A 16,744-nucleotide genomic window follows, 5' to 3' on the forward strand; every position below is an offset into this window, starting at 1 on the left:
GTAATAATAATAATAATTTTTATTTATACCCTGTCCTCCTCAGGGCAGCTAACAACCAATAATAAAACTGAAGGGACAGGTTACCCCAACCTGACTGCGCAGTCACCCCAAATTTCCTGGGGATCCGTCAGCTAAAATGCATTAACTTGAGTTTTGCTACACAAACCAGCTGCATAAGCAAAGTCTTCCCTTTTTCTCAGTCCATGAAGGCTTAATGGAGAGACAGGCCTGGGATCTGGGTCTTATCTTGTCGATTGCAAATAATAATAATAATAATAATTTATTATTTGTACCCCTTGTCAGTTCTGGGTAGAGACAGGCCTGGGAACTGGGTCTTATCATGTCAATTGTAAATAATAATAATAATAATAATAATAATAATAATAATAATAATAATTTATTATTTGTACCTCTTGTCAGTTCCGGGTAGAGACAGGCCTGGGATCTGGGTCTTATCTTGTCGATTGTAAATAATAATAATAATTTATTATTTGTACTCCTTGTCAGTTTCGGGTGGAGACAGGCCTGGGATCTGGGTCTTGTCTTGCCGATTGTAAATAATAATAATAATAATAATAATAATAATAATAATAATAATAATAATAATAATAATAATAATAAATTTATCATTTGTACCCCGCCCATCTGGCTGGGTCTCCCCAGCCACTCTGGGCGGCTTCCAACAAAGATGAAAAATACACTAAAATGTCACATATTAAAAACTTCCCTGAACAGGGCTGCCTTCATGTTATGTACTAAAGTTCTTACCCTGGGCCAGCAGGGGGGTAGCGTAGATAGTTGATTGACTCCCCCTCCGCCTGGTTCCGGTGGTAGAACGCATGGCGGGCAGCAATCCTGGACGGCTTTGGTGCGTAGTGGTTGCGGAGCTTCTCTTGGATCGTGTCCCACGGTGTTGCCTGGACCGCTTCAGGCGCAACCAATGCTCGGGCCGCCTCAAACACCTCAGGCCCACAGAGGGTGAGGAATAGGCCCCGCTCCTGTGATACTTGCGTCCGCTCGTTGGCTTGGAGGTAGCAGTCGAACCGAGCGAGGTAGGAGTCCCATGATTCAGAGGCTGGCGCAAACGGCGGCAGAGGCACAAGTGAAGCCATGATTCTGATGCCGGCGTGAAGGGCGATGGATGGAAGACCGTGCTCTAGCCAGAACAGTCAGCTCTGAATTGGTTCTGTCCAGTGATTTCGCTCAGTGATTCAGCTCAGTGATTCAGCTCTGCTCAGAGGGTGGCTGCATCTGGCTGTGCTCTGATGTCCATCAATCCCATCCTCGTCGCCAGTGTTAAGTTGTGGGCGAACATAGCAGAGGACACAGCGATTTCTCCAGAGAAGCTCTTTATTGAAGCTGGACAGAACTGAACAGCAAACAGCTCAGCCGGCCTGCTTTTATAGGCAGCCGGCTGTCAACATTGTAGCAACCACAACCCAGGGTTTCCCGCCTAAAATAACTGGTGTGGACCTGAGTGAAAACTATCTACACTATCCCCCTGCTGGCCCAGGGTGAGAACTTTAGTACATAACACTTCAGATGTCTTCTGAATGCCAGGCATAGGCGCCGACTCCATGGGGCTTGAGGGGGCCCGAGCCCCCTCAAAAATTCGTTTGGGGGGGCTCCGCCCCCCAATAATCTCCGGCGCCCCTCCAGCAGAGCGCCATCGCCGCCCCTCCCCCAGCCCAAAATGCACAGGGTCGGGCTGCATGCCTCCTGCCCTCCCTCCCGAGCAAAAGCTCCACCCAATTTCCTTCGGAGCTGATTAATAGGCGCAGCACGCTCTCCCCTATTCGCTCAAGAGGAGGCGGCGCCACTTTATTTGCATATTCATGAGCTTATTTATTATTCATGAGCTTTCCCGGGCCCCCCCAATATTTTTTATAAGTCCGCGTCCCTGATGCCAGGTAGTTGTTTATCGCTTTGACATCTGCTGGAAGGGCATTTCACAGGGCGGGCGCCACTACTGAGAAGGCCCTCTGCCTGGTTCCCTATAACTTGGCCTCTCCCAGTGAGGGAACCGCCAGAAGGCCCTCAGTGCTGGACCTCAGCGTCCGGGCAGAACAATGGGGGTGGAGACGCTCCTTCAGATATACTGGACCGAGGCTGTTTAGGGCTTTAAAAGTCAGCACCAACACTTTGAATTGTGCTCGGAAACGTCCTGGGAGCCAATGGAGGTCTTTCAAGACCGGTGTTACGTGGTCTCGGCGGCCGCCCCCAGTCACCAATCTAGCTGCCGCATTCTGGATTAGTTGCAGTTTCCGGGTCACCTTCAAAGGTAGCCCCACATAGAGCGCATGGCAGTAGTCCAAGCAGGAGATAACCAAAGCATGCACCACTCTGGTGAGACAGTCTGCAGGCAGATAGGGTCTGAAAGGCTACAAAACAAGTTGATTAAAATACAATTTAAAAAACAAGATTAAAATACAACATTAAAACATTAGGATGCAGCCTCTTCACAGGAGGAGAAAGGAAAAAGAAAGAGGGGGGAGGGAATCAAACTGATTCCAAGCCAAAGACCCAACTCTTACAGGCCCTGCGGAAAGAAATCAGATCCTGCAGGGCCCTGGTCTCATGAGACAGAGCGTTCCACCAGGCTGGAGCCAGTGTTGAGAAGGCCCTGGCTTTGGTTAAGGCTAATCTAACTTCCTTAGGGCCCGGGACCTCTAGGGTGTTGCTATTTATGGACCTTAAGGTCCTCCGTGGGGCATACCGGGAGAGGCGGTCCCGTAGAAACTATCAGAAACTGATAGCACAAACGTGGGAAACACAGGAGATACCAACTGTAAAGGAGTGGCAGACAAAGTTGGTCGATTCCGCGGAATTAGCAAAACCGACACATAGTATTCGCAGTCAGGAAGAAACAAAGTACCAAAAAAGAATGGAGTAAATTTATGGTCTATGTAAGTGAGGACTGTAGAAATTTGAAGATGTTAGCAGGACTAAAATAAATCTTATGTCATGTTTTTTTTTTTAATTAAGGAACTGTGAATGAAGGATTGTAATAAGAAAAGCTGCGGAAGGGAAGGAGGGAAGTCAGCGGCTCTACGGAGCATATAAAGTAAGACAGATGTAAAAAGATTTGAAATATTTGTTTGTCAGTGTTGGTGTATTTGAAATGAAAACTTAAAAAAAGCATATTTTTTTAAAAAAGAAGGTGACCCAGAAACTACAGCTAATCCAGAATGTGGCAGCTAGACTGGGGGCTGGTCTTGAAAGACCTACATTGGTTCCCGGGACGTTTCCAAGCACAATTCAAAGTGTTGGTGCTGACCTTCAAAGCCCTAAACGACCCAGTATCCCTGATGGAGCGTCTCCACCCCCATTGTCCAGCCCAGACACTGAGGTCCAGCTCCAAGGGCCTTCTGGCAGTTCCCTCCCTGCGAGAAGTGAGGTTACAGGGAACCAGGCAGAGGGCCTTCTCGGTGGTGGCGCCCTCCCTCACGTCAGATGTCAAGAAGATAAACAATGGTCTGACCTTCCACAGATAGCTGAAGTTGGGAGGTTTTCAGGGGTTGGTGTCTCACTTTATTATTTTGTTAGAAACCGCCCAGAGTGGCTGGGGCAACCCAGTCAGACCAGTAGGTGGAGTAGAAATAACAATAAAAAAAATTATTATCACTATTAACTGTGATAACAGAAGTTCTAGTTTATGTAGTTGAGAGGGCTGCAAGGACCAAGTAAAAAATCGGGGTGGCCTCTGCCTTAAATATGCTGTTAGCAATGCCCCCACATTATCCCCTGACCATTGGGGCTGATGGGAGTTGACACTCCTGAAAAAAATAAAAAAAAATAATAGTTAGTATACCCTGTCATTTTCCTTGACAGGGACTCAGGGTGGCTTACAGATAAACATAAGAACAGTTGAAAGCAGGGAATCATTAAAAAAACAACTAAACATTGATAGAATAAAAAATTATATATATATGTATACATATATGTATACACACACAGGGTGAGTCCTTTAAAAGAGGCCCCTTTTGTTTTGTTTTTTTTAAATGATATTTATTAAAAAAAGAATTTTTTTAAAAAAATTACAAAGAAAAAAGACAAAAACAGAAAAATAAAAAAATAAATAAAATCATCATTTTCAAATTCTCCACTTTCATTACCTTCTTTCCATAACCTCCTCCTCCTCCCATCTCTTGTATCTTGATTAATAATTGTCACAGCAAATCCTTTCCATAATTCATAATATTCTGTCATTACATTACCTTACTCTATTTTCATCTTATCTTATAAAAAACCTTAAAACTTAAAACTTAAATCTTATTTTTACCAGCTTCTCATAACCATTACCTTTTTACCTAATTCTTTAAACATTTTTACAAGAGCCGAGTAATTTCATTTCAACATTTTCCCATCGTTCATAAAACATTTCTAATGATAAAAAAGAGAATAAAAACAATCCAATCTTCTTCCAGCGTCCCCTCCCCCCGGTCCCGGGATTGTCAGTCCTTTTTATCCCATTAGTCTGGCACATTAACCTGGTGATCTTATATCCGAGGATAAAAGAGGCCCCTTTTGGATACAGAGTACACATGTTCCATGGGGCCTCTTTTAAAAGACTCACCGTGTGTGTGTGTGTGTGTGTGTGTGTGTGTGCGCGCGCGCGCGCGCACACACACACACACACACACACACATACACACACACAGTATATGGATACAAAGAATTACAATTTAAAACAGTGTGGCACCAGCCCTTTCATTAAAAGCATTCAGGTCCCCAAAGCCTGTTGCAAAAAGAGGGTCTTCACCTGCCGGCAGAAGGAGGGAGGTAGTCTGGCTTCTCCAGGCAGGGAGTTCCAAAGTTGCCCAGGAGCAGTCACCACCAAGAAGGCCCTCCCCAGTTTCTCCAACAAGCGTACATTGTGAAGGTGATGGGACTGAGAAAAGGGCCTTTTCTGAAGACCTCAGAACCTGGGCAGCTTCATATGAGGGAATGCAGCCTTTCCTATAGCCTGTGTAGGGCTTTCCAGAACTATATAGGATTGGAATGGGGTGTGTGTGTGTTCACTATTCGCCACCCTATCCTGGGCACGCAGTCGCATGGAATACCCTTGCGAAACAGAAAAGATTTTATCCCGTCCATATTTTATGGAGGGCTTGGCCACAGGCGTTGAGCTCCCAGTGCACTTGCCCCCACCTCCTAAATGTGAAAATAAAAAAATTCCTTCCAGTAGCACCTTAAAGACCAACTAAGTTAGTTCTTGGTATGAGCTTTCGTGTGCATGCACACTTCTTCAGATACACTGAAACAGAAGTTGCCAGATCCTTCTATATAGTGAGAAGGTGGGGAGGGGTATTACTCAGAAAGGTGGTGGGAATGGGAGATTGGCAGATAGCTGAGATGAGCCTGTTGACGACTCTTAACGACTGCAATAGGTCTTCCAGGAAAAGGTAAGGGGTGAGAAGGTGAGAAATGGCTTAGTCATGTATAATGAGATAAGAATCCAATGTCTTTGTTCAGACCAGGTCTCTCCATGGTTTTAAGTTTGGTAATGAGTTGCAATTCAGCAGCTTCTAAATGTGGGCATTCTGGTGTGCAGGCAGGCAAGCAACTCATGCGTGAGTGGCCGGCTCAGCTGGAAATGTTCTCTCCTCTGGCCATGCACCCTCGCAAGTTAAAAAAAGAAAGAAAGAAAACCAGGCTTCTGAAATTCTCTGGCGTTTCCCCCGGAGAAAATAGGCACGCTTTTCAAGGTGTGCAATAGTGGGGCAGAATTCTCCTCTGTGTGATGTCTTATGAATTAACCCAAGGAAGGAACACCAGGAGGAATCACTTTCCTAACGAAACCCTACCTAAATGAGAGCCGCCACCAAGCCTTAAAAATGGGCACCTGTGTGCATCACTGCAGGGTTTTTAAAATTTAAATGAAGACTCTTACCCATGGGTAGGCAAACTAAGGCCCGGGGGCTGGATCTGGCCCAATCACCTTCTAAATCCAGCCCGCGGACAGTCTGGGAATCGGTGTGTTTTTACATGAGTAGAATGTGTGCTTTTATTTAAAATGCATCTCTGGGTTATTTGTGGGGCATAGGAATTCGTTCATCCCCCCCCCCCGCAAAATATAGTCCAGCCCCCCACAAGGTCTGAGGGACAGTGGACCGGCCCCCTGCTGAAGAAGTTTGCTGACCCCTGCATCTCACCTAATGAAGTTAAAATAGCAATCCAGTAGGAAACATGAAATAAAACAAAAGGGGGAAGGTACCAAAACAGTGTAGAGCATTCCTGGACCAACCTCGTGCCCTCCAGATGTTTTTGACTACAATTCCCATCAGTGCCAGCATAGGATGGGCAAACCTGTCAGTTTTAAGTTTTCCTTCTGTTTCTTATTTTTTCCAATCTTAAGTTCAGTTCTATCGGTTTGTATTCTCCCCCCAAACACAAAGTCCTCTTGAAGATTAATCATCATTTTGGTGTGGGTTTCTCCTAAGAGACACACTTCTGTATGTTGTGTTGCCCAATGTACAGATTTTTGCAGAGCAATTTTGCTTTCATAGAATGTGGGGGGTTTTTTGCATGTCATTCCCATTAATATATGCATTTATAGCCACACTTTTTCTCAGGGTTTGCATTTTTTTTTGGTACACATTCCTTGGCTGAAGAACTGCCTTGCAAAATCCGGAAATAAGTAATAAAGCCCATTTGTTCCAACTCTCAGTCTATCTGAGAAGCTCAGCATGTGAAGAGGTTTGAGCTGGTTTGAGCCGCACAGCTTTCATCAGCCAGCTTGAGATCCTATACTGTACCAATACAGTGGTACCTCGGGTTACATACGCTTCAGGTTACAGACTCCGCGAACCCAGAAATAGTGCTTCAGGTTAAGAACTTTGCTTCAGGATAAGAACAGAAATCGTGCTCCGGCAGCAGCAGGAGGCCCCATTAGCTAAAGTGGTGCTTCAGGTTAAGAACAGTTTCAGGTTAAGTACGGACCTCCGGAACAAATTAAGTACTTAACCCAAGGTACCACTGTAACTGAGGAGCTTTTGCCACTTTGTAACTCAGCCATGTTTTTCTTGCCAGTGCAACATTTCTGACTGATGTATCCAAAAGCACACGAACCTGACCTGTGAAGGGTTTGCAATTTTTTTGTTTTGCTGTTTTAATTTTTATTGAAGTTACTTGCAAGACACATCTACTACAACAACAACTAAAACAAACAAATCCACCGCCATAACATTTAAAATGAAACAAACTTAACAACAGTACACTTCCAACAAGGAAAAAAACATAAAGAGAAATAAAATACTTCCTTTATCCTGTACGCGGCTTCTTTATTTACTTCTTATAAACTGTTTGTAAGTTTTAACCAAACATGCGGTCCTTTCCTGTGCTGGAAGAAGAAGAGGGAAGTTTTGGAACTCAGAAGGACATGCTTTAAAGGTCTTAACAGCCTATATTTCCAGGCTTCACTTTGCTGCATATTTTGTGATTTAAAATCTCTGTTGGGGTTCTGTCACCAAAGAGTAAGGGACCCCTGACCATTAGGTCCAGTCGTGGCCGACTCTGGGGTTGCGGCGCTCATCTCGCTTTATTGGCCGAGGGAGCCGGCGTACAGCTTCTGAGTCATGTGGCCAGCAGGACGAAGCCGCTTCTGGCGAACCAGAGCAGCGCACGGAAACGCTGTTTACCTCCGCTGGAGTGGTACCTATTGATCTACTTGCACTTTGAGATGCTTTTGAACTGCTAGGTTGGCAGGAGCAGGGACTGAGCAATGGGAGCTCACCCCATGCAGGGATTCGAACTGCCAACCTTCTGATCGGCAAGTCCTAGGCTCTGTGGTTTAACCCACAGCGCCACACGCGTCCCTTGTCACCAAAGAGTACTTAACCCAAATTTGAATCTTGGCATCCCGGGAATTCTCCTTTTTATACTTGCTTTTCCCTTGAACCAACAAGTTCACTTTTAAATGAGGACTGAACTGAATTTCTCTCTAACATCCCTAACATGCCAGCTGGGGCTGATGGGAATTGCAGTCCACAACATCTAGAGAAAGTTGGCATATATCGATTATATGTACATACTACTCCCATCCCAGATAACCCTGCGTGTGGCCAATCATTTGGAAACCTGCTACTTTCAAACAAGAAGCAACACAATCACAAAACCGACACATAGGATGTGGAGGCATTGGGTTGTGTGTGTTCCATAATACATTCAAAAGCAGATAGGCAGCTTTGGAGAGATAAAAAATCCTGCCTGTTCAAGCTTACAGCTATTTGTTTTAGGACAGAAGGTCTGGCACTCGAGCCTGGCCTCAAGTCAACCCAATATGGTTTTCCCGTTTATTGAGCTCTTGGGAAGAGGGGGCATCCGAGGTAGGGACCGAGAGAGTTTCCCTTTGTCCTTTCCTGAATTATTTCTGCTCTGTGCCTCAAACCTTTGGCTCCTGGTTTCACTGGAGACAGTTATAGAATGAGTTCTGAAACTGGAGCTGGATTCAGTGCCTGGTTTATAGTCACGCTGGCTGGGGCTAATGCAAGCTGCTGTCCAAAAGACCTGAAAGGCCCTAAAGTTCTAGCTTGACCTATATACCGGTTTTTTAATGCTCTAATGCAATGTTTATGTGCAAGAATATCAGCAGCGTGGTGCCTTTTCGAAAAGAACCAGTCTCAAAGAATTACAGATATATTTTATTGACAGTAGTATGCTTCCGTATGTACCTATAACACCAAAAGGGTCACAAATGTGTTGAATTGCTAAATTATTATTATAAGAGGCTAGTCTGAAACACCCACATTTCTAAAACTCACAACTGTTTTTTTTCAGAGCTGTTTTTTCTCCCACCGAACCACTGCGATTTCAACAGCATAATGCAGAGCTACATGTTTCCATGAGTCAAGAAGTTCTGAAGGTAAATCAGGAACATCTACAACACTCTATATATTTTTATGTACATATTATTATCATTCCCAGCCCCCATCAATACAGAGTCACTCATTCCGTCTATTTCTGATGCTCTGGTGTGTCAGTGCGGATGCTTATGTAACCAAAACGCACAGCCAGTGTGCAAGAGGGAGGTAATGACAGGTTCACTGAGCCCCAGGGGTTTACATTACAGAAGTACAAAAATATGGTTAAAAGCCCCAAAAACCTTGGGGTGGGGAAAAACTCAAAAGCATTCTAATGAGGATGAGTGAACGCTCTGGTGTCCAGAGAATGCTCACTGCCAAGAGATAAAGAAATAAAATCAGGTAGGAGAGGAATTGGAATGGAGTTCCCAAAAGGAGGTCATGGCTGGCTGAGAAAGTAAGTAGGAGGATTCTACACTCGATTGCAGGTTTGCTCTCAGGAAACAGCTTTCCGGGACAGGTTGCAAGCAAACTAGCCATCTTTCTTTCCTAGTCTTGTACACGGATGTACAATTTGTCAACCGGGAAAATGGGATTCATTTTCTCCGCTTCTAGTTTAGCGCATGCTGAATAGCATTTGCATGCCAGGTTGACCCCTGACCCCAGCCAGATAGATTAAAAACGGGGTCCTGTGGTTTTTTTTTTTTTTTGAGGCCCCTCTGGACGTCCTTTTTATATTCATGACGATTTGTGCTCATGATAGTATCGTGACGGTTTCTACACCATCCGGCTTCCAATACCTCAAAAGGTTTTTGGAATGGATTCATTCCTTCCTTTCCAATCAGTACCTGTCCCGTAACTGAAACCCTGTAACTTTTCGTACCACAAAACCTGCCCTTCTGCATGGCATTGATGCAGTAACACTGGGGAAACATCACGGAACAGCGGTGGAATGATGTGTGGATGGTCCAGTATCAATGCACTAATAGTGTGCCATTATGTCAATGGCATGTTACAGAAGTACACCTGCAATAATTAAATAACCCACACCCATCTGGAGGGCTGCGAAATTGTAAACCGTGTCACACTAATGAAACAAACCACCAGAGAGTTGAACAATACAAGCGCGATGACAGCAGCTGCTCTCTAACTTCCAAATAAAAAAAAGTCTTATTTTCTCTCTATACATTTTGAAACATATGAAGTCTTTAGTGACAGATGGCTCCACTGTCAGCCCTTTCAAGAGATGAAGATCTCCAAGACTTTGTAAATGTCTTTTCTTCTTCGGTTTTTGTAAATTTTCCTTTAGCCCTTTTCTTCTGGAATCCTAAATTTCAGCCAAAAGAAAAGACTGAACTCAAAGATCTAGAATGTCAGTTCCGCCTCCCCCCATTTTTGCATTAATAAAACTTTTCTTGGAAGGTTTATATCTAAAATTTGCAAAGGGGGAATGCACATTTGTATTGTTTTGGGGAGAGGCCTATGGGTTGAGAAGACCCATTCAAACTGACCGACCTCTGTGAGTCATGTAAGTTAATTTCAGTGACTCATATCTTGAGTATTACTGATGTTTGATACAACCCTATGCCCATCGGTGGTGGTATGTGAACACAGTCGCCTGAATTTCCAACCAGAATAAATTCCCCCCACATGTCTCCATGTGAGGATCAAAGAGCAAGCAAGTGGTCGTAAGGAAATATATTTACAGTGCAGCCCTGTTTATGTTTGCTCAGAAGCAAGTCTCACAGCCTGTCAGCAGAGCCATGCCATAAATTTAAAGCACACAGCTTTCCCCCAAAGAACCCCAGAATCACGGTTTAAGAGTGTTGAGAACTCTAGCTCCCTGAATGGGAAATTGCAGTTCCCAGGCTTTAGAAACTTACCATGGGCTGAACAAGCCCCATTGAATTAAACGGAACTTGCTCCTGAGCAATGTATAGCCTGCGATCAGATACATACTTTCCCAGGAGAAGGCATGGGGCTTAACAACTGAGTAACTATGCATAGAATCACAGCCTTTAAGGTGCCTGTTTCTAAAAAACCAGGAAAACAAGAGGTTTCTGCGCCAGGGGCAGCCAGATGTTGGGCAGCCAGGATGGCCAATGGTCAGGTAAGTTGGGGTCAGTAAGTTGGACTGCCTCTGCCACACACACGCAGCAATTTCCAACCCTCGCTTCCCTTACATCGGTTGCGCAGCTTTTGAAAACTTTGTGCGCAATTAGTTTTCGTGAAATCTGCGCCTCCAAAATGCACACGGTTAAAGTGGAAAACATCGTTTGTCTTCACAAGCCCTTTGATAAGTATGTCCTGATGCGGTGCATATATTAACCAGAAGAAGGCTCTTCCTTACATCTTTTTGTAGATGTCGCTAAAGACAATGGGGTGATGTTGCTGTTTTTTGCAGGTTTAAACATTTTCTTCTATTCCCCACCACCACCTTTCTCCCAACGAGCTCAAGTCGACATGCATAGTTCTGTCCTCTCGATTTTATCTTCACAGTACCCTTGTGGGGTAGTTTAGTTGTAGAGTTATGTCCCATAGGTCCCTCCAATTCATTCTCATTCAACACTCTTGTCGGTTTCCTTCCCTCCACTGCTAGCTCCTTGCCGATTTCTTATTCACAAACTTGTTAACAATCTAAGTAAAAGCTGCCAGAAATCCAGATTGCCTTAACAGTGTAAGCAAACACGCTCACCGCCCCCGCCCCCTTGGATTTAAATGGCTTTTTTTCAGTGTCCCAGAGCACCTAAAAGACTAATGTAGGGAAAACATCATTCTCACCCAACACAGCAGCCACTTTTTGTACAGGTTAGGGATGGCTGTTCTCCACGTTAAACCAAGGTCATTATAAGCAATGGACATGAGCGTTAGCCCTTGGATTCCAGGCGATGTTTCATAGCAAAAGGTTGCATTGATAGACCTAAGTTTTGGGTTTCAACCAAAATACTGTGTCGGTAGTCTGTTCCGCTCAGAAGTCTTTAATATGTGCGTTCTTTCATTCAGACACTTACGGAAGAATATTGCCATGTATTTGCAAACGCTTCTGGGAAGGTTAAGTGGCGGTTAAAGGGGTGATTTAGTCACTTTTCGAAGAGGGCAGAGGGCGTTTTCAAATACAGTGGTACCTGGTTCTCAAACGCCTTGGTACTCAAACAACTTGGAACCCAAACACTGCAAACCCGGAAGTAAGTGTTCTGGTTTGTGAACTTTTTCCAGAAGTCGAACATGCTCCGTTTTGAGTGCCACGCTTCCGTTTTGAGTGTTACACTGAGGTCTGTATGTTTTTGCCGTTTATTTTGCGTTTTTGTGGCTCTTTTTTTGTTTTGTTTTAGTGACTGTGTGGAACCCAGTCCAGCTACTGATGGATGGATTGTGTGACTGCAGTACATTGTTTATTGCTTTCATTTTATGGGTCGACGGTCTCGTTAGATAGTAAAATTCATGTTCAATTGCTGTCTTAGGGATTGTTTTTAAAAGTCTGGAACGGATTAATCCATTTTGCATGGCTTTCTATGGGAAAACGCACCTTGGTTTTGGAACGTTTTGGAACGGACTTCCGGAACGGATTAAATTTGAGAACCAAGGTACCACTGTAATCATGTTCACTCTAGCAGTGAAACCAGCCGCAAGATTATCCTCTCGGCAAGGCCAACTGTTCAGGTGCGGATTTTGATGAGGTGGTAATGACCCAGTGGCCTTGTCACACACAAACACACGCACGAATTTGTACATGCTTTCCGATGGCTACCAGCCACAATGGCTTTTGTTCCTCTTCCATTGTTGGTGGCTGCTGGAAGTCAGAAGTTGGGAGATTTGCTGTTGATGCTGCTGATGCGTTCAGGTTCCTGCTTTACCTGTCATCAGGCTGGCCGCCCTGGAGTGTTATTTAATTAATTAGACGTATGAATTTGTTTAAGGGATGCGGGTGGCGCTGTGGGTTAAACCACAGAGCCTAGGGCTTGCCGATCAGAAGGTCGGCGGTTTGAATCCCCGTGACGGGGTGAGCTCCCGTTGCTCGGTCCCTGCTCCTGCCAACCTAGCAGTTCGAAAGCACGCCAAAGTGCAAGTAGATAAATAGGTACCACTCTGGCGGGAAGGTAAATGGTGTTTCCGTGCGCTGCTCTGGTTCGCCAGAAGCGGCTTAGTCCTGCTGGCCACGTGACCCGGAAGCTGTATGCTGGCTCCCTCAACCAATAAAGAGAGATGAGCGCTGCAACCCCAGAGTTGGTCATGACTGGACCTAATGGTCAGGGGTCCCTTTACCTTTACTATGAATTTGTTTAATGAACTGAACTTGGGATATGTGGAAATCTAAAGTTGAGGATACAGTTCTGGGGAAAGCCCGTAACCTCAAGTGTTAAAAGAGCACCAGCTTTGTATCTGGAACAACCCCCAGCATTTATAAGAGGGTCATCTGAGACCCCCTGCAGAGACATTGTGGGACTCAGTGGGCTAAGTTTTGCGACCTGCGATAAGGCAGCTTAAGATATTCCTGGGCGATGAGGACGCATTGCAAGGAGTTTATACATCATGGAGGGTAGGGAGCCATGAATTCCTATGTCCACCGTCAGAGACAGTACGTCTCCAAATACCAGTCACTGGTTTTCTTTAACGGCATGAAGAAAGTGGACAGGAAGACATCATCTGCTTCTCATAATACTAGAATCCAATTTCGGTCAGCCATTGAAGCTGGATGTCAGGGACGTCCCTTCCCAGAGCGACAACGAAGATGCCGGTGAAGAAGGGGGACAGGCAGAGGGGAGTAGAGGCTTGATTCCTGCCCACACTGAGAGTGATGGAAGCCTCTCGCATCCCGGAATGCAGGCTATAAATTCCCACAAGGCAGACAGAGCCTGCTCCAGAGGAACTGCCGTTGTTAGATTCTGCTCAAGAGGAAGATGAGGGGCAGGCTGTCCCAAGTCTCATCCGGAGAAGATTGAGCCTTGAGGGCTCGGACTGAAACTACTGTGTAAATACTAAATAAACCTCAGGGTAACAAACCTGCCAGCTTGACGCGTCTCGGTGTGAGAGAGACATCATAAACCCTGACACTGAAGGGCAGAGAAAAGGCAGGACCTCTTCACACTGCAGACCATGAAACCATGGAATTTGCTCCCACCAGATCTAGTGGTGACCACCAGCTTTAAAAGCAGGTTAAGCAATTCACAGAAGATAGGTGTATCCAGACACAGATAAGTATGTGACCTGGTGTGTAGCACTTTTTGCAACTGCTGCTAGGAAAATTAGAGCAAATTATATAGCCAAGGTAGCCATTAACTGTAAAGGAGATGAATTTATTTGATCCTATCTATCTACCTCAGGCTATGCTCTATCTTTGTCACCAAACTCTGAGTATAAATTGCACACTGCATTAATTGATACTGTTTTTAACATTAGTGACCATGTGATGATTTTAGCTTATGGATTTTATTGTTTAATGTTTTTATTTGTACATTGGGGTACTTTTATAGCTCTGTTTAGAGTACGTAATGTTTTAATAATATAAATGTTTTAAGTCTTTTTTATCAATTCAGTATATTTTCTTTTAATTGCCAAATAATTCTGTGTACGTTGCGGCAGCCTTTGGTTATGTGCAATAAAACTGACTGAGACTGAGATAGGTGTATCAGGGGCTATGAGCCACGGTGGTTGTGTTCGACCTGCCCTGTTGGGGGCAAGGTGCCTCTGAAGACTAAGTCACTGGGAATCACAAATGGCAGTGTGCTGCTGCAATCCTTGTTTGCAGGCTTTCCATCAGCGCATGTGGACCACCATGAAAACAGGACGCTGTTCTGTTCCCACTATGGCTTGATCCAGCTGCGAGGCTCTTATGACGGTCTTAGTTTAAAAGCCCAGCTCAAGTTTTCTTCCTTTGATAGCCTTTTTCCTCTAAAGAGCCATTGGTTGGGAGAGGGATTTTAAAAATACGTTCCGGAAAGAGGACATTGTCGGAAAATTGTGGGGCGGGGGTCGGAATAACTGCCGTAGACGACAACTTCTCTTCAACACAGCACCCTTTGTATGCAAAGCTACACACTACAACATCACTGCCTCCTAACACCTGCTAGCTTTCAAGATCGGTTGCTCCTTCGTCGTCCGAGAACGCCGTCTTAAAACGCGCCAAGTGGCTTTGTTTGTTTATTTCCACCCTTTCTTCTTCATCTTTTTTGTCTTCTTGTTTTGGTCTATCTGCTGCGGTGATGAGGACAGACCTCCCTCCCCTCCCTTTCGACGTCTGTCAGGAGCAAAGCAACCAGGCTTGCACAGGGCTAACTTTCGCCGCTGGAGCCGTTGAATGCTGCGGCTGTGGCACCGTGGCTCTCGTCGAGCTTCCCTGAGGCAGCTGGTGCAGGATCCGCCACCCCGCCGGTCCTGGAGGGCGTCTTCTTGCAAGCGTTGTCCTCGAGGAGGAGGGCGCCCCTTGCTCCTTGGACCAGTCCCGGTTCCTTGGGGGTGTCTTGGTGCCGCCCATTCCTGGAGCTGTCATGGTGGCCGTGATTGCCAAGCCGGCTAGATGCTACCACAGCTTTCATCGCAGCCTGCGTAAGACACGTTGAGAAGAGGGGAATCATTTTTTTAAAAAAATATTCTCACCAATTATTGCCATAACTTAATATTAGTACAGTCATACTTTGGTTCGACACCCGAAAACGTTCCAAAACCAAGGCGTGGCTGCCAATTGGCTGCGGGAGCTTCCTGCACTCAAGCGGAAGCCATGTTGGACGTTTGGCTTCCAAAAAAAGTTCGCAAACCGGAACACTCACTTCCGGGTTTGCGGCTTTGGGAGCCAAAATGTTGGAGTCACAAGGCATTTGATGTAGTATCAACGCTAGTATATTTACCTAAGAACTATCAATAAAACAACCACAGGATATACAAAGAATAGAAATAAAAAATCAGTTATATAAAATACATTTTAGGGTCCTGAATCAGCAGTCAAATAGTGGACCTTATTCTGATTGCTGTCACCTGTTCCTCTTGATCTGCCAAGAGAAAGGACACTGTGGCAGTGGCTGGGCGACCCAGAATGGACGATAAAAGAGGGGTGATAATATCATTCCTCAAGTCTTTATAAGGAGTGCAAGCCAGAAGGGCATGCGCCACCAATTCAGGACTGCCATCTCCACAGGGACTGAAATAAACTCGGAGTCGAGAGTGGATTTCATGCTCTTTATTCAGCTCATAGTGGTGAGGAGGAATGAATGTTTCCCCAAAGTATCTGCTTTATATACATTATTTACACAATGGGCTGCCCGTGATTGGCTAATTCTGGGATTCTCCTGTAGGCCAATCAGGTTGTGGATTCACTTCCATCTGGAGCTGGATTGGGTGGCTCCTGCAGACCAATCATACTGCTGCATTGTTCTAGGACCAATCAGACTGCTGCATTTTGGATCCTATTGTTCTAGGACCAATCAGACTGCTGCATTTTGGATCCTATTCAACTCAGTACATAACAAGGACGTTAGCAGCGAGGTTAAAAACTGCACCTACCAAGTTAAAAAAGCTACCAGCCACCATAGTCTGTGGCAAGTTTCTGTTGTTTATGCGCTTGTAATGAAATAAGAGGAGTAAGACTGGTAAGACTGCAGCGCATGTGTGTACATAGTGGCTGTGTTTTAGAGATTGCGCTCCTCGGCTTCAGCTTATTGCCTCCATCACTATGCTAGCCCCGCCGCAGCTCTTTGCACCATTATTACCTTCAGCTTGCGCCTCGCGTTGAACTCCTGCAGCTTCTTCTGTGTGCTGTCCATGTGGGCGAACTTGGCGGCTTTGCCCATCACCCAGGGGTGCTCCAGAGCCTGTTGCACTGTGAGCCTCTTCTGGGGGTCCAGAACGATCAGTTTCTGAACCTGGAAAAGACCAGCCATGACAAGGTGGGTGATGAGGCCTGGATGCCTTGATTCTGCTCAGAGGCTTGGATGCTTGGCATTATTACCGTA

The 16,744-nt window shown here is 45.3% G+C and overlaps 2 protein-coding genes and 1 long non-coding RNA gene across 3 annotated transcripts in view; 1 reads left to right on the forward strand and 2 right to left on the reverse strand.

Moving 5' to 3' along the window:
* Positions 1–3,048: 3,048 nt before the first annotated feature.
* Positions 3,049–16,744, forward strand: part of EFNA2 (ephrin A2) — a 256,111-nt gene continuing 242,415 nt past the window's right edge. The window contains exons 1-2 of the mRNA XM_081178107.1: positions 3,049–3,064; positions 8,779–8,863. The gene's annotated coding sequence lies outside the window, so the exon portion shown is untranslated. The remainder of the gene's footprint in view (positions 3,065–8,778; positions 8,864–16,744) is intronic.
* On the reverse strand, positions 8,627–10,656 carry LOC308577791. The gene is made up of 2 exons (XR_014003690.1): positions 9,989–10,656; positions 8,627–8,857 (listed from the first exon to the last, which is right to left on the reverse strand). It is a non-coding gene; the product is annotated as an uncharacterized lncRNA (long non-coding RNA).
* The window catches only part of LOC308577594 (calcium/calmodulin-dependent protein kinase type IV-like), a 39,248-nt gene continuing 37,449 nt past the window's right edge, over positions 14,946–16,744 (reverse strand). Inside the window, exons 11-12 of the mRNA XM_081177940.1 lie at positions 16,502–16,654; positions 14,946–15,340 (exon numbers count right to left, since the gene is read on the reverse strand). Of these exons, the coding sequence (XP_081034066.1) occupies positions 15,071–15,340; positions 16,502–16,654 (423 nt within the window). The 3' untranslated portion in view covers positions 14,946–15,070. The remainder of the gene's footprint in view (positions 15,341–16,501; positions 16,655–16,744) is intronic.

The sequence above is a fragment of the Podarcis bocagei genome, assembly GCF_964188305.1.
Source record: "Podarcis bocagei genome assembly, chromosome: 18".
In the NCBI taxonomy this organism is placed as follows: Eukaryota; Metazoa; Chordata; class Lepidosauria; order Squamata; family Lacertidae; genus Podarcis; species Podarcis bocagei.